General features: G+C 49.8%; 1 protein-coding gene across 1 annotated transcript; it reads right to left on the bottom strand.

Annotated features, from left to right (window-relative positions):
• Positions 1-1494: 1494 nt before the first annotated feature.
• TAGLN (transgelin) lies at positions 1495-10148 on the bottom strand. The gene is made up of 5 exons (XM_035140180.2): positions 10018-10148; positions 5794-6011; positions 4350-4521; positions 3055-3157; positions 1495-2173 (listed from the first exon to the last, which is right to left on the bottom strand). Exons 2-5 carry the CDS (start codon positions 5971-5973, stop codon positions 2029-2031), a joined length of 600 nt encoding a protein of 199 aa, XP_034996071.1. The 5' UTR covers positions 5974-6011; positions 10018-10148; the 3' UTR covers positions 1495-2028.
• Between the last annotated feature and the right edge of the window lie 3446 nt (positions 10149-13594).

Genomic DNA, 13594 nt, shown 5'->3' with positions numbered 1-13594 from the left:
CTTCTCCTTTTCTGTTGTATTATTTTCAAGCGGCACGTTGGAAATACACATACGAGCTTCACTTCTTATTAAATACAGGAAAGGGTGGCACTTCTTATTAATATAGGAAAGGGTGGGGGATATTAGCAATTTTTGAACTCTGGGTTTTAGCGCAAGAGACGGGAATATAAATACATTGTATAAGATGAATCCGTCAAGTTTCAGGGCAGGGGTTGCCAACTGCTTTCGGCACGCTGGCAAATTTTGGATTCATGAACGGGTGCCGGCCCCTCTGGTCGTGTCTCTCCCCTGCCTGCCAAGAGACAGGCAGAAATAAGAGTGTGTGCAGCACCCACACGTGGGTTTCCAAGGGATCTTGAGAAAAGATCCAGTTGGCCTGAGCCTTGACAAAGCCCATAGAGCTGAGAAAGGAAATGGGAAAGAGCGGCACTCTTCCCAACTTCCTTCAGAAGACATCTGAAGGCAGCCCTGTTTAGGGAAGCTTTTAATGTTTAATAGATTATTATTGTATTTTAATATTCTGTTGTAAGCCGCCCAGAGTGGCTGGGGAAACCCAGGCAGATGGGTGGGGTATTATTATTAAATAAAAAAAATTCCTTCCAGCAGCACCTTAAAGACCAACTAAGTTTTTATTTTGGTATGAGCTTTCATGTGCATGCACACTTCTTCAGATACACTGAAATAGAATTCCTGCTTCCGCTTGGTGTACTTTTCAAGGGAGGAAAACCTGAGCCACTCTTCATGTTATGATAGCTGTGGGGGCACAGGGGCTCAGAGGCTTCATGGGTGCCAGGAGGAGACCTCAAGGTTTAGGGCAGTAAAATAACTTCCCTAGTTTTCTCGGAAGCTGCTTAATAAGCATGACCCAGGTGTCTGGGCAGTGAGCTGGGGTAGCTTTCCCTGTGCATCTTGGAGGAGGGGAGTTTGGAGAGCCATCTCCAAGCAGGGAGGGAGTAACCTTGGCCAATTTGAAGATCCTTGCAGCTATTGAGAGAAACCAGCACACCAGTGTTCAAGGCTAGGGTGTCTGAGCCTAGAGGTTTTTTAAGTGTGCCTATTTTCCTTGTTGCTGTGTTTTCCCTGCTTAACACTGAAAGGGAAGTTCCCAAGAGGACTGCCGGCCTTTGGCCACTTTTCTCTGCCCTTCATAGAATCACAGAGTTGTAGAGTTGGAAGGGGACCCTGAGGATCATCGACCCACTATGCAATGCAGGAATATGCAGCCGTCCCCACACGGGGATCAAACGTGCGACCTTGGTGTTAGCAGCACCACACTCTAGTCTAGCCAATCGGCCTGCACCTGCTGGCTTTAGCACTTTGCCCAGAAGCAGGGAAGCCCCAGGTGGCCAGACTGGGGCAGTCGCTAAAATGAGGAGCAAATGGAGGCAAAGGGGATTCATTCTTTAGGGAGTTTGCCCTTCTACTCCCAGCATAATAACTGCAGCAACAGAATGAAGCAGCTTCAGGTACACAGCCAAGAAAACAGCCTAAAAAAAGAGTCATTGTTTTTAATGGATGAACAACAACAAAGTACAAAATGGGCGAGAGGCACACTCCCCTCCACCACTTACGTAGAGGTCTTATTTATCTGCAAGTTTCAGCCACGTTCAAATATGCATCAGGGGCAAGGTTTTCCATCGCCAGGGCAGGTGCCAAGGCTGCAATATCCCCTCTCCCCTCCTGCCCTTGGCTTTGTGAATGGCCACTTCCTCAGCTTCGAAAGGGGCAAAAGCAGCAAAGCAGCGAGCATGCAAGGGGCTGGCATTTGGCGTGGAGATGAAGCAAGCAGGATCCTTGGGGGGTGGGGAGGCCTGTTGCTATGTAGCAACCTTGTAAGAATCCCCCAGGTACGTAGTAACTTCTGGGGCAGAGTTAAGGTGATTTTGAAAAGTTCTCCCAAAAAAAATCCCAGTTGGCGGCCGTTGCTGCCCCTGCAGCATGATTCGTCAGGGTGGCATTGGGGCTCTTTGTGCAGGAGCTGCAGGGCCAGTTCTGCTAGGGTGTGGGGTGGGGAGGGTTGCATCCTGCTTAGCTGATGATCTGTCGGGGTCGGCCATAGCCTGTCATGCCTGCCTGCGAGGCTCCTTGGTTGGAGCCCATTTGTAGACCGATCACATTCTTGCCCTCTTTCAGCTGTCTGTCTGAGAAGTCCCGCCGGTTCTCCTGGGCTTTCCTGCAGTAAAATAGAGAGAAAACAGGGTCAGCGATCTCACTTCTTGCAGTACTCGCCACTGAGGCTGGGCGATATATTGGCCCATTATGCCTATGTATGCTATGCAAAAATTACAATGTGGGGGGGAAGCGTGAAGCCAGCCAATGCTTCTCTTGATTCCTGCAGCCCCTGTTAACCCTGCCAGCTCAGCTTTCCTCTGCCTCATGCAAAATCACAAGAGCAGGCACCAGCAAAAATCACGATGCGGGAAAAACTGTGAAGCCAGCCAATGCCTCTACATAGCTCCATCCTTATTTCAGACATCATGATACATTGGTATATCATCATGTTTAGCTGGTGATATGTCACGATGCTGAAAACCAGATATTGCCCAGCCCGACACACACACACCACCAATCAGTATCCTGCCCCTTAGTGCAAGGCTGGGGTTTTGTTTTGTATTTTTATTTCTTTGTTGGCACATTAACACAAATTCTGCATCTAAATTGAGGTCTGTTGCTCAGGAATCCCTTTTTGTGCATAAATCTAGCTGCCAAAGGATGGATTTCTGCATTCTAGCACTGGGGATTTGGGAATGGAAGCATTCACTAGGTGAATGCTATAGTTGTTATGTCAATGGTAAACCAATACATAACAATAGTCATGGCAAGTTGAACTGAATTTGAGTCGCTTGACCCTTGTGAGAATTCTGTCCAAGTCTAAATGGGCAAAATGCCTCTTAATACCCTTTCCTAGAAATAATGATTGGGGTTCAGGCAGCTGTTGCGCTCAGATCCTGCTTGTGTCCTCCAACTGGGACACGAGAACAAGATCCCTTTGGGCCCGATCCACCTGCTGCTCTTCTTGGCTCCACGCCCTAGAGAGGCTCAGACGCCACTTACTTCATGAACCATGAAGGGTCTCCACGATACAGTCCATCGTCCTTAGTCACAGCAAGGCTGCCCAAGGCCATCAACGTCCTCTGAACTGCGGCCATGTCCTTTGCTAGGATGAGAGAGAAGGCGATTATTCTTAGGTTGGCCTGAGTCAAGGCACCATTGGCGTCCTCAAGAGCCACAACTCACTAGCAGATCGCCCCTCTTCTTTGCTGTACAGAACAAGAGCCTGCAAGCTTCTCCAGATAAGGGAGGGTCATGCAGAGGCAGAGCACTCACTTTGCATCCAGAAGGTCCCAGGTTTAATCCACAACAGCGTCATCAGGTAGGGATGGGAAAGCCTGAAGCCCTGGATGGGCCAAGGATCTGGTTCTGCACCAGGCAGCTTCCTATGCTCAGGAAGTAAACCAGGTGTGCAGAGCCCTTGGTCCTCCAAATGTTGCTGAACTACAACTCCCACCACCTGTGGCCACCTGTTATGCCTGCGGTGGCTGATGGGAGTTGTAGTTCATCAACATCTGGCAGGTCAAAGGTTCCAAGCAGCAAATCCCAAAATCTGTTCCAAACCAGGACAGGCCACTGCCAGATGACCCAGGCATGTCTTGTAGGCTTCAGCCCCATGGCCAAGGATGATGAACTACACCTGCTCCTTCCCCAGACCACACTTGCTCTCTTTCATCCTACTTCAAATGCTAAGTGCCTGGCTTGAAATGCATCATGCCTGTAGCTTGTCTGGGTCGAGGACAGAGAGGGGTGCATGAGAGTTTGCATAGAAGCTAGCCTACTGTTCCAGCTTCATGTCCATTGCTCCACCCACTTTTGCCTCTGGCCCCACCCACTACTGGCATGTACCCCCAAAAGGTTGTCCAGAAGGGAACTGGAAATGGTTCCCCTTCTCTTGCTCTTGGGGTCCAGGCAGCTTCTACGTACCTAGACAGAGCTTGAACCTAGAAAGCCAACCTTCCACCAGCAAATATTCAGCCAGGTGGAATATTCCAAAGGAGAGGCAAAAAATGTCAGCAGAGGTCTAAACCTGAATGGGCTCTAGGTGGTTGGACTGCACTGGGTTCAAGTCCTGCCTTGCTTTTGCACCGTCTTGGAGGCGCCACTGCCTGCCTCTCTGTGTGTTCACTATACAATGACAGTTTACTTTGCATTATTGTCATGAAGGCAAACATCATGCCAATTTTACAGGGGAGAGGCCAAGAGGCATTTTCACACTTATTCCCTTCCACTTTTTGTGAGCTCTCTGTTGCCTGCTCATTGCCACCTGCCTCAGAAGGCCTTCCTTACCCTCCTACCTTCAAACAGATCGACTGTCTGGAAAATGTCCGTCTTCACCACGCCGTAGTCCTCTGCCGCCTTCAGGAACTGGGCTATCTGCTCCATCTGCTTGAAGACCATGCTGGGAGGAGTATCGGGGATCTTCACAGGCTTGGAAGCACAGAGACTGTTGATCAACTTGCCTAGGATCTGCCAGAGGAAGCAAAGGGAGCCACAGTCACTCAAGGACTTGGAGCATCGTAAGTCACCAGAAACCCCGGGGCCGGCCCTAACATTAGACAGAATAAGGCAGCCACCTCAGGGGGCAGGTGCCGGGAGGGAGACAGAAGTGGATTCCTCCCAGCTCTTTTTTGTGGCCCCCCACCAGCTATTCCCCTCTCTTGGAGGACAGAGCTGTGCATACCACAGAGTTTATCCTAGGTCCCCTACACTAGCCTGATAGCTCAGGAAGAGTTGAGGAGTGAGTGAGTGAGTGAGTGAGTGAGTGTACACTGTATGATCTCTTGTCCTGGATAACTCAATTGGTTAGAGCATGGTACTGATAATGCCAAGGTTACGGGTTTGATCCTCATACGGGGTAGCTGCATGTTCCTGCACTGCAGGGAGTTGGGCTAGAGACGATCCCTTCCAAGTCTATAATTCTGTGATCTAAGGCGACAAAATGTATTGGGAAACCCCGTAAGAGAGACCTGGGTCTCCCCCATTTCAGAGAGTGAAAATGCCAAGGGGCAAGCTTTGTAAGACCTCACACACAATCCTGGTTGAGTGCATGTGTGGTTGGTTGGTTGGTTGGGTCGATTTGACAGACTGGTTTCCTCCTGGCTCAAGGAAGCATTTGCCTTCGCAAATCCTGGAGCAGGTCAAAAGTGTAGCTGCCAAAGTGGCCAAACAAAACGGGCCCCGGGATATGGTCTGAAGGCCCAGGAAGCCACCCTCTTACTGAAGCTTAGCAGGCCTGGGTCTGATCAGGGCTTTGGTAGGCGAGTGCCTGGGTACAAGTCATGCTGCCTTCAGAGACGGATTTAGGGGAGCACGACTGGTTTGGTCACCCTGGGTGAGGAGACTCAGGGGCGCTGCTGGAGATGCCACAACTATGATTTTGAACGGCGTGTGAGGGGGCCACTGAAATTGGAGACCCCAAAGTCCGTCGCTGCTGCCTTGGGCTCCATGGTGGGAAAATGGTGGGCTGCAATTGTAAGAAACCGATGGACTGTGATGGAGGCTGCCTGCATACCAGGGCTTCCATGTGCCTGGATTCTATGCTCCCCCCATTTAACCTGGGAACCCCGCTATCAAATAGTGGTGGTGGTGTTGGGGGGTCACAGGATTAGTTGGGCAGTTTTAGAGAATACTCTTCATGCCCCGAGTCACTGTTTCCTTTGCCATTGCACCACGCAGTCCACAGCTGAGCCCCGAGGTGAGGGAGACAAAGGGACAAGCAGGGGGCTGTTCAGTGCTTACAATGCCATTCTTCAGCCAGACTTGGAAGCCCAGCCTGCCACGTTCGGGGCGCCCCACATCTGCCCCAACCTGGAGCACAACCCACTCCACCAGTCGCTCTTCCAATTCATCATCATATTTCTTCTCGATCTTGGCCTGGACGTCTCTGCTCAGGCCAAAGGAAGGTCCTTTGTTTGCCATGCTTGTTGGAGGAGGAGGAGGAGGAGGAGGAGGAAAACCTGGGAAGACAGAAAGAGAGGTGGGCAGGGAGGTGAGGTTGGCTCAGAGAAGCTAGGAAGTGGGTTCTGGGACAATGGCAGATGCCGGGAGAATCCTGCGCCCCTGCCCCTGTCCCACAGAGCAAAACACGGAGAGCAGCTGGAGTCAGGAGCATGGGAATGTGACCAGCAAGATAGACAGCACCCTCTGCATCCCAGAGGGAGCTGAATTCCCATTTCCCCATCTGTGTACATTTGTGGGTGAAGGGTAGAGATGCATAAACTTTATTTCTGACTGCAGAGAAAAGCCCAAAGAACAGAGAAGGTAGGGCTGCCAGATCTCGAAGAGCAAAAAAGAGGACAGCTCGAGACACTGCCAGTCCCTTTCCCCGGCTTGGGCTGGAAGCGGCCGCGGCATGCAGAGGGGCCTGAGCCCAAGCCACGTGCAACCCCCAAAAAAATAAAGCTTCCCCCTGAAAAACCCTGGACATTTGCATGTTGGCCCCCCAACAGATTACATGTCTGGGATTTCCCAGATGTATTGCAACCCTAGATAAGGCATTTGCTCAGCATTTCTGTCCTTTACACACACACACACCCCACCACCACCACCACCACAAAACCCAGCCGCATCTGGGAAACTGCCAACACTGTGTTTAGCAACCTTTGCTAGAAAGAGGATGCTGCAACAAGACAACTGTAGAAGGCAGAGGCCCAAAGTCCTTGTTTGCAGACAAGCACGACCCAGAGGCTGTTGCCCTCTAGTGCCTTTTGCTCTCCATCTGCCCTGCCCCTCTCTTGCTCTCCGGCATCTGATGGGAGGACAAAGGTATGCTAATGGTTTATTCCGAAGTAAAGAAGAGAATCCTTGTGGAATCGTCCCATCAGAAAGTAACTTCTATGCACTCTGGCGCATGCCCAGCAAGACAGGCTGAACGGCTCAGATCAAATGCAGAAGTTTCATGTTGTCACATGCAGATGTCACCAAATGTATAAGTTCCATAGCAGGTCTTTTCTTCCCAGTATTGAAGCGTTCAGGTCCCAAGTAAGTCCGGTCTTGACTGTAAGCCTTGGCTGGTGAGGCCGATGCCTCAGAGCCCCACATTAAGCATTCAACAGAAGCTAGGCCTGGCGGCGAGGCAGTGAGCCTGAGATCTTTTGCTCTGTCTGGCAAGGTGCTGGTGTTCCTGGGCTTGAAAAGCCTGGGACTCGCTGACACTGGAAGTGGGGGTAAAAGAAGGGAGTGCTGCCTCCGAGCTGAGGCTGTAAGCTCTCTTATGCCGGTCAAAATAAGTCTCTATGGTGGGAAACCTGTGGTATCATGTTTGGAGTGTTTCACTAGGACGTGGGAGACCAAGGGTTCAAATCCCCACCCTTTAGGAGTGACCTTGGGACAGTCAGCCTAACCTACCTCACAGGGTTGTGATGATAAAATGCGGAAGGAACCATACATGCCACCTTGATGGCACTGGAAGAAAGGTGTGAGTGTAATGTTGACATAACGCTAAAATCCACAGCGTGTTTCATGCTGCAGGGCCTTCTCGGTGGTAGCGCCCTCCCTGTGGAACGTCCTCCCATAGGACGTCAAGGAGATAAAGAACTACTCAATTTGTAGAACACACACGAAGGCAGCCCTGTATCGGGAAGTTTTTAATGTTTGACGTTTTATTATGTTTTTGTAGTTTGCTGGAAACCGCCCAGAGTGGCTGGGGAAACCCAGCCAGATGGGCAGGGTACAAATAATAAATAAAATTAAATTATTATTATTATTATTATTATTATTATTATTATTATTATTATTATTATTATTTACGGAATGGATGCCTCGGGTCATCCCACCTTCAGTGCCCCTTGCTATGGTTCTAGGAACCATCCGTTGGAAAGACCCTCCAATCAAGAGGCACAGCAGGTATTGGCCTGGAAGGATGGGCAGTACCTGAACTTTCCCAGTGGGGCTGTCAGCCACAGACCTAGGAGAGGGGAGGTCGGAAAGTAGGGATGGCTAAGATTCCCTGCGCTTCAGCTCACTTGAGTAACAGCTTCAACCAGCCTTCCTTGTGCCCTGCCCCACCCCAGCACATCCCAAACCTGTCAAGGTAGTTTGATCCCTACTTTAGTGTTCCCTTCACTTTCTCAAAGTCAAAGCTCTTTGGAGATTAATTCCCTGGGGTGGAGAGATGCTTTTGCAAGTCTTTATTTCCCTGCCTGTTGCCCAGGCTCTGTTTCGCAGCCTCCGTGAAAGCCAAGTTCCACATGGCACACTTCTCTGATGGAGCACAAAAGGAACTGCTTGGGAATTGGGGCACACAAGCATATCCCAAAGGTTTTCCTCACAATGACCCACGGAAGGCCAAGTTGTGCTGGATGGAATATCCAAGGTTGATCTGTTAGAAATAGCCAGAGAAGCCATGAAGGCCAGCATGATGGTCCGCTGGCGACACACCCTTGGCCAGCATTGGCCCCCTGGTTGCCCCCCAATATCTCACTCTGCTGGTGGTCACACTCTTGCCTTATCACTATGGTGCAGAATAGTTTCGAACAAACAAAACACGCTGGGTATGTTTAGCCTAGAAAAGAGGAGACTGAGGGGAGATATGATAGCTATCTTCAAAGATCTCAAGGGCTATCACATGGAAGATGGAGCGAGCTTGTTTTCTCTTGCTCTGGAGGGTTGGACACAGACCAATGGCTTCAAGTTACAAGAAAGGAGATTGGGGGGGGAACCCAGTAAGAGCTGTTCGGCAGTGCAACAGACTCCCTTGGGAGGTTGTGGGCTCTCCTTCCTTGGAAGCTATTAAGCAGAGATTGGATGGCCACCTGTCATGGATGCTTTAGTTAAGAGTCCTGCATTTTGGGGGCTTAGACTAGATGAACCTTGGGGTCCCTTCCAACTCTATGATTCTATGTATAGGAAATTGTACAGGCAGCATCAGTGGCAAATAGTGACTTCTGCAGAGGTTCAAAGAGGCAACGTTTCTTTTTATGCAACCGACAGGCTCGAAAAATAGCACCAGTCTGTTATCGGATTTGCCTGTGCAAAATAGTGCTTGTTCTACAAGCTGCAGCAAGTTCCCCCAGCCAGACCCTTCTGGCTACTTTCCTGCACAAAGTTCAAGAGAACTCAGAGAAGGTGCGCGATCCAGCTGCCCCTCCTTGCTCTGACTCAAGTTCACCCACCCAGCCTGGGCCACAGCCAAGGCAGCGCATACAGAAGCTGTGGATCCCAGCTGGCCAAAGATTGCCTCTTTCTAGTTGGGAATGGTGGTATGTATCAGAAGAGTCCATCAGGCTCAGGAGAGCTGCTTTCTTCCAGCAGCCGGCCAGATGCCTTCAGGAAGCTCAAAAGAGGACCACCACCCTTCCTTAAAGTTTGCCTATTAGCACATCCTCCAACATTTCTCCAATGAAAATAGGGATGTCCTGTTCCATAAGAAGAATATTTTTGTTATTTATACCCCACCCACCTGACTGGGTTGCCCTAGCCACTCTGGGTGGCTTCCAACATGTACAAAAAGACAACAAAACATTAAACATTAGAAAACTTCCCCATACAGAGCTGCCTGTATAGTTGTCCTTGGCTTGGGGAGTCACTTAACTACAATAAAAAATGAAAATAGGGGCGTCCTAAGGAAAAGTGGCACATTCCGGGATCAAATCAGAAACAGGGGCGGCTTCTGTAAATCCGGGACTGTCCCTGGGAATAGGGACGCTTGGAGGGTCTGTATATTAGCTGCTGCAGATGGAGGATCCATTTAGCCATGGACTGTCTGTGGAGTAGAGTTTGGAATGTATCCATCCCATTGCCTGTTTGCCTTTCGTCCAAGAGCATGCCTGGCTCGCTACAGGTGAAGAAGAAACCAGACCCTCCTGGGACGTGCAACTTCTCCATTGCCTGCTTAAGTCATTTGAAATGTGCTGCGCTGATGGCCATCAGTATAACCAGCCCAGCAGCTCCACCGTCCCTCTGCCCAGCACCCCCTGCCCCCCTACGCATGTTTCCCAAGAACACCTAAAAAGAGGCACTTACCAGGAGCTGCTCCGCGTTGCTCTCCTCCGATGATGCTCTGGCCACGCTCTGCAGCCAGCGGAGGCTGGGACTGGAGCTAAAAGGCTCCTCCAGCTCCTTGACCAGTGACATCATCGTCGGCCCTTCCCCACCAAGCCACCCCCACACCACTCTGCTCTCCAGACACCATATTTGGGGAAAGACTCCAAAAGACAGTGATGAAGGAGCCTTCCAGGGACATTCCCCACATGCCTAAGTGAGAGACGGTGGTTTCTGCCTGGGCCTGACCAGAGAGAGTCAGTCCTTTTTTAGGCAGGACTTTCCTCCAGGCTTTGCTCAGATGCTGAGCACAGAGGATGCTGAGGGAGGGAGGGAGGGAGGGAGGGAGGGGGGAAGGAGGTGGGGGGGGGCTCTGCTCTGACCTCATCACTGCTTTCCCTGTGAGGTCAGAATACAAAGAATTTGCTAGGGTGGAGGGGCGGAAGGAATAAAGTACCAATGAGAGCTAACCTTGTTTGAATAATAACTCTTGATTTTGCAACACCTGGTGAGTTACAGCCTAACGCCCCTCAAGATGTTTGGCGCAAGATTTTGCAACCATCCAGTCCCTCCCTGCTGAGTAAAGATCTCCTTAAGATAGTAATGGATGAACATCTTCCCCCCCCCCCCACATGGATCTAAACATTTGCCCAATAAAGATGCCCTGAAATTCTTCCACAGGGTATGTAACAGTTCGCCAACTTTGAATCTCCAAGATGATGGGAGTTTTTGCTGCACAGCCAGAGCCCTCCCTGGCTCCTCACCCCCCTGGGTTTTTGACTCAAGTTATTGGCCTTGCCAGAACTGACTGCAGCTGCATATCACAAAGTGATTTACAAGATTTATAGTAAATAATTCTGTAAGGCAGGACACCAACTTATTTCTAATTGACACTGGGGAACTGGGGCTGATGTGAGGGAGTGAGCTGTCCCACTAAGTCCATAGCTGAGTTGAGATTCGAATCCAGGGACTCAGCTACATTAGCGAAGAACAAAAACACTTTATACGAGTTGTTTATGTATTCTAACACTGTGACACCAGGTGGCACTGTGGAGTCCCATTTTTGCTAACCTGATTTCTCATACAAAGTCTGCAACACATTTAACTGAAAATCTTCTTTGTTGTGTCTAGATCCAGCCCAGATCCGAGTCTGGTATGGGTTTAATTTTTTTTAATTTACATAATTAATCACTGAATAGTAAGTGGTAAATGCTACACAAATGACTGAGAAATGTGTCATTTGCAGCTTCGTATGGGACGTGGGTGGCGCTGTGGTCTAAACCGCTATCGGAAGGTCGGTGGTTCGAATCCCCGTGACGGGGTGAGGTCCAGTTGTTCGGTCCCAGCTCCTGCCCACCTAGCAGTTCGAAAGTACGTCAAAGTGCAAGTAGATAAATAGGCACTGCTCCGGCGGGAAGGTAAACAGCGTTTCCGTGCACTGCTCTGGTTCACCAGAAGCGGCTTAGTCATGCTGGCCACATGACCCGGAATCTGTCTGCGGACAAACACTGGCTCCCTCGGCCTGTAAAGCGAGATGAGCACCGCAACCCCAGAGTCGTCCGCAACTGGACCTAATGGTCAGGGATACCTTTACCTTTTTTATCTTCATCTGAAGCTCTGGCTGACTCATCCTTCAGAGGTAATCTTGCAGCTGCAAAAGGTGCAGGGGACACAGGTTACAAGAACTACCAGAACAATGTAAATAAAGCCTTTCTGGAGAGAGAAAAAATGAGGAAAGAAGGAAGTGAGCTCAGGATAGCATCCAAGCTTAAGGCAGAAGATGCTGGTTCAAATCCCTATCTGGAAACAAATGCACTAGCTGCCTTAAGCAAGTCAATCTTCTCTGAGCCTCAGCCCCCACTTTAGCAACAGGGGAGCAATACTGTCCTACTTTGCAGGGCTGTTGTAATTTTGTGTGAGAGAAAGAGCAAGAGAGAGCGCTGCTTTTCACACCTGAAATGCACTATACAAATGACTACTCTGGGCGGCTTCCAACAGGATATTAAAAACATGATAAAACATCAAACATTAAAAGCTTCCCTAAACAGGACTGCCTTCAGATGTCTTCTAAAAGTCAGATAGTTGTTTATCTCCTTGACTTCTGGTGGGAGGATGTTCCACGGGGCAGGTGCCACTACCGAGAAGGCCCTTTGCTTGGTTCCCTGTAACCTCACTTCTCACAGTGAGGGAACCGCCAGAAGGCCCTTGGAGCTGGATCTCAGTGTCTGGGATGGGCGATGGGGATGGAGACGCTCCTTCAGGTATACCGGGCCGAGGCAGTTTAGGGCTTTAAAGGTCAGCACCAACACTTTAATTGTGCTTGGAAACGTACTGGGAGCCAATGTAGTCCTTCAGGACTGGGGTTATATGGTCTCAGTGGCCACTTCCAGTCACCAGTCTAGCTGCCGCATTCTGGATTAGTTGTAGTTTCTGGGTCACCTTCAAAGGTAGCCCCACATAGAGCACATTGCAGTAGTCCAAGCAGGAAATAACTAAAGCATGCATCACTCTGGTGAGACAGTCTGTGGGCAGGTATTGTCTCAGCCTGCGTAACAGATGGAGCTGATAGACAGCTGCCCTGGACACAGAATTGACCTGCACCTCCATGGACAGCTGCAAGTCCAAAATGACTCCCAGGCTGCGCACCTGGACCTTCAGAGGCACAGTTACCCTATTCAGGACCAGGGAGTCCTCCACACCAGCCCACCCCCTGTCCCCCCAAAATAGTACTTCTGTCTTGTCAGGATTCAACCTCAATCTGTTAGCTTCCATCCGTCCTCCAACCACCTCCAGACACTCACACAGGACCTTCACTGCCTTCTGGGTATCATCTGCATACTGATGGATAACCAGCCCAAACCCCCCCAATGATCTCTCCCAGTGGCTTCATGTAGATGTTAAAAAGCAAGGGGAAGAGGACGGAACCCTGAGGCACCCTACAAGTGAGAGCCCAGGGGTGTGAACACTCATCCCCCAACACCACTTTCTGGACACGACCCAGGAGGAAGGAACGGAACCACTGTATAACAGTGCCCCCAGCTCCCAGCTCCTCTAGATGGTCTAGAATGATGTCATGGTTGATGGTATTAAAAGGAAACAGCATACTGAATAAGAAAGAGCTAGCATACTGGATCTGTTTGCACACAATAGGGCCTGACACTATGTCCATTCCTACCCAACCCCCCCTCCCCACCCCTGGCAGAATCTTTCACTGAATGGCTTAGGCTTCTTCACCCCAAACATGCAATGGGACTAGATCTAAAATCCTTATTCAGGAGGTGCAGGGAAAGGACCTATGGAGTAATTTGAAAAGCATTAATTTCTGTTGACTTCTAGAAAGCCCACAATCACTGGGGGGAACAATGTTTTAAAGCATAATTGCTTTTAGATGTTTTTAACTGTAATTGCTTTTAATGGTTTTATACTTTGTTTTTGCTTTCAAACTGTGCATCTGTTTGCTCCCCTGCGCTCCTTGGGGAGGAAGGAAAGGATAGAAATTCTGAAAGTAATGGTAATTTTTTTAAAAAAACAACAACAAAAAAGAGCCAGTCACACACAC

The sequence above is a fragment of the Zootoca vivipara genome, chromosome 15 (genome assembly GCF_963506605.1).
Source record: "Zootoca vivipara chromosome 15, rZooViv1.1, whole genome shotgun sequence".
In the NCBI taxonomy this organism is placed as follows: domain Eukaryota; kingdom Metazoa; phylum Chordata; class Lepidosauria; order Squamata; family Lacertidae; genus Zootoca; species Zootoca vivipara.
The sequence above is the reverse complement of the archived record's forward strand: the minus strand, read 5'-3'. Positions and strand labels throughout refer to the sequence as shown.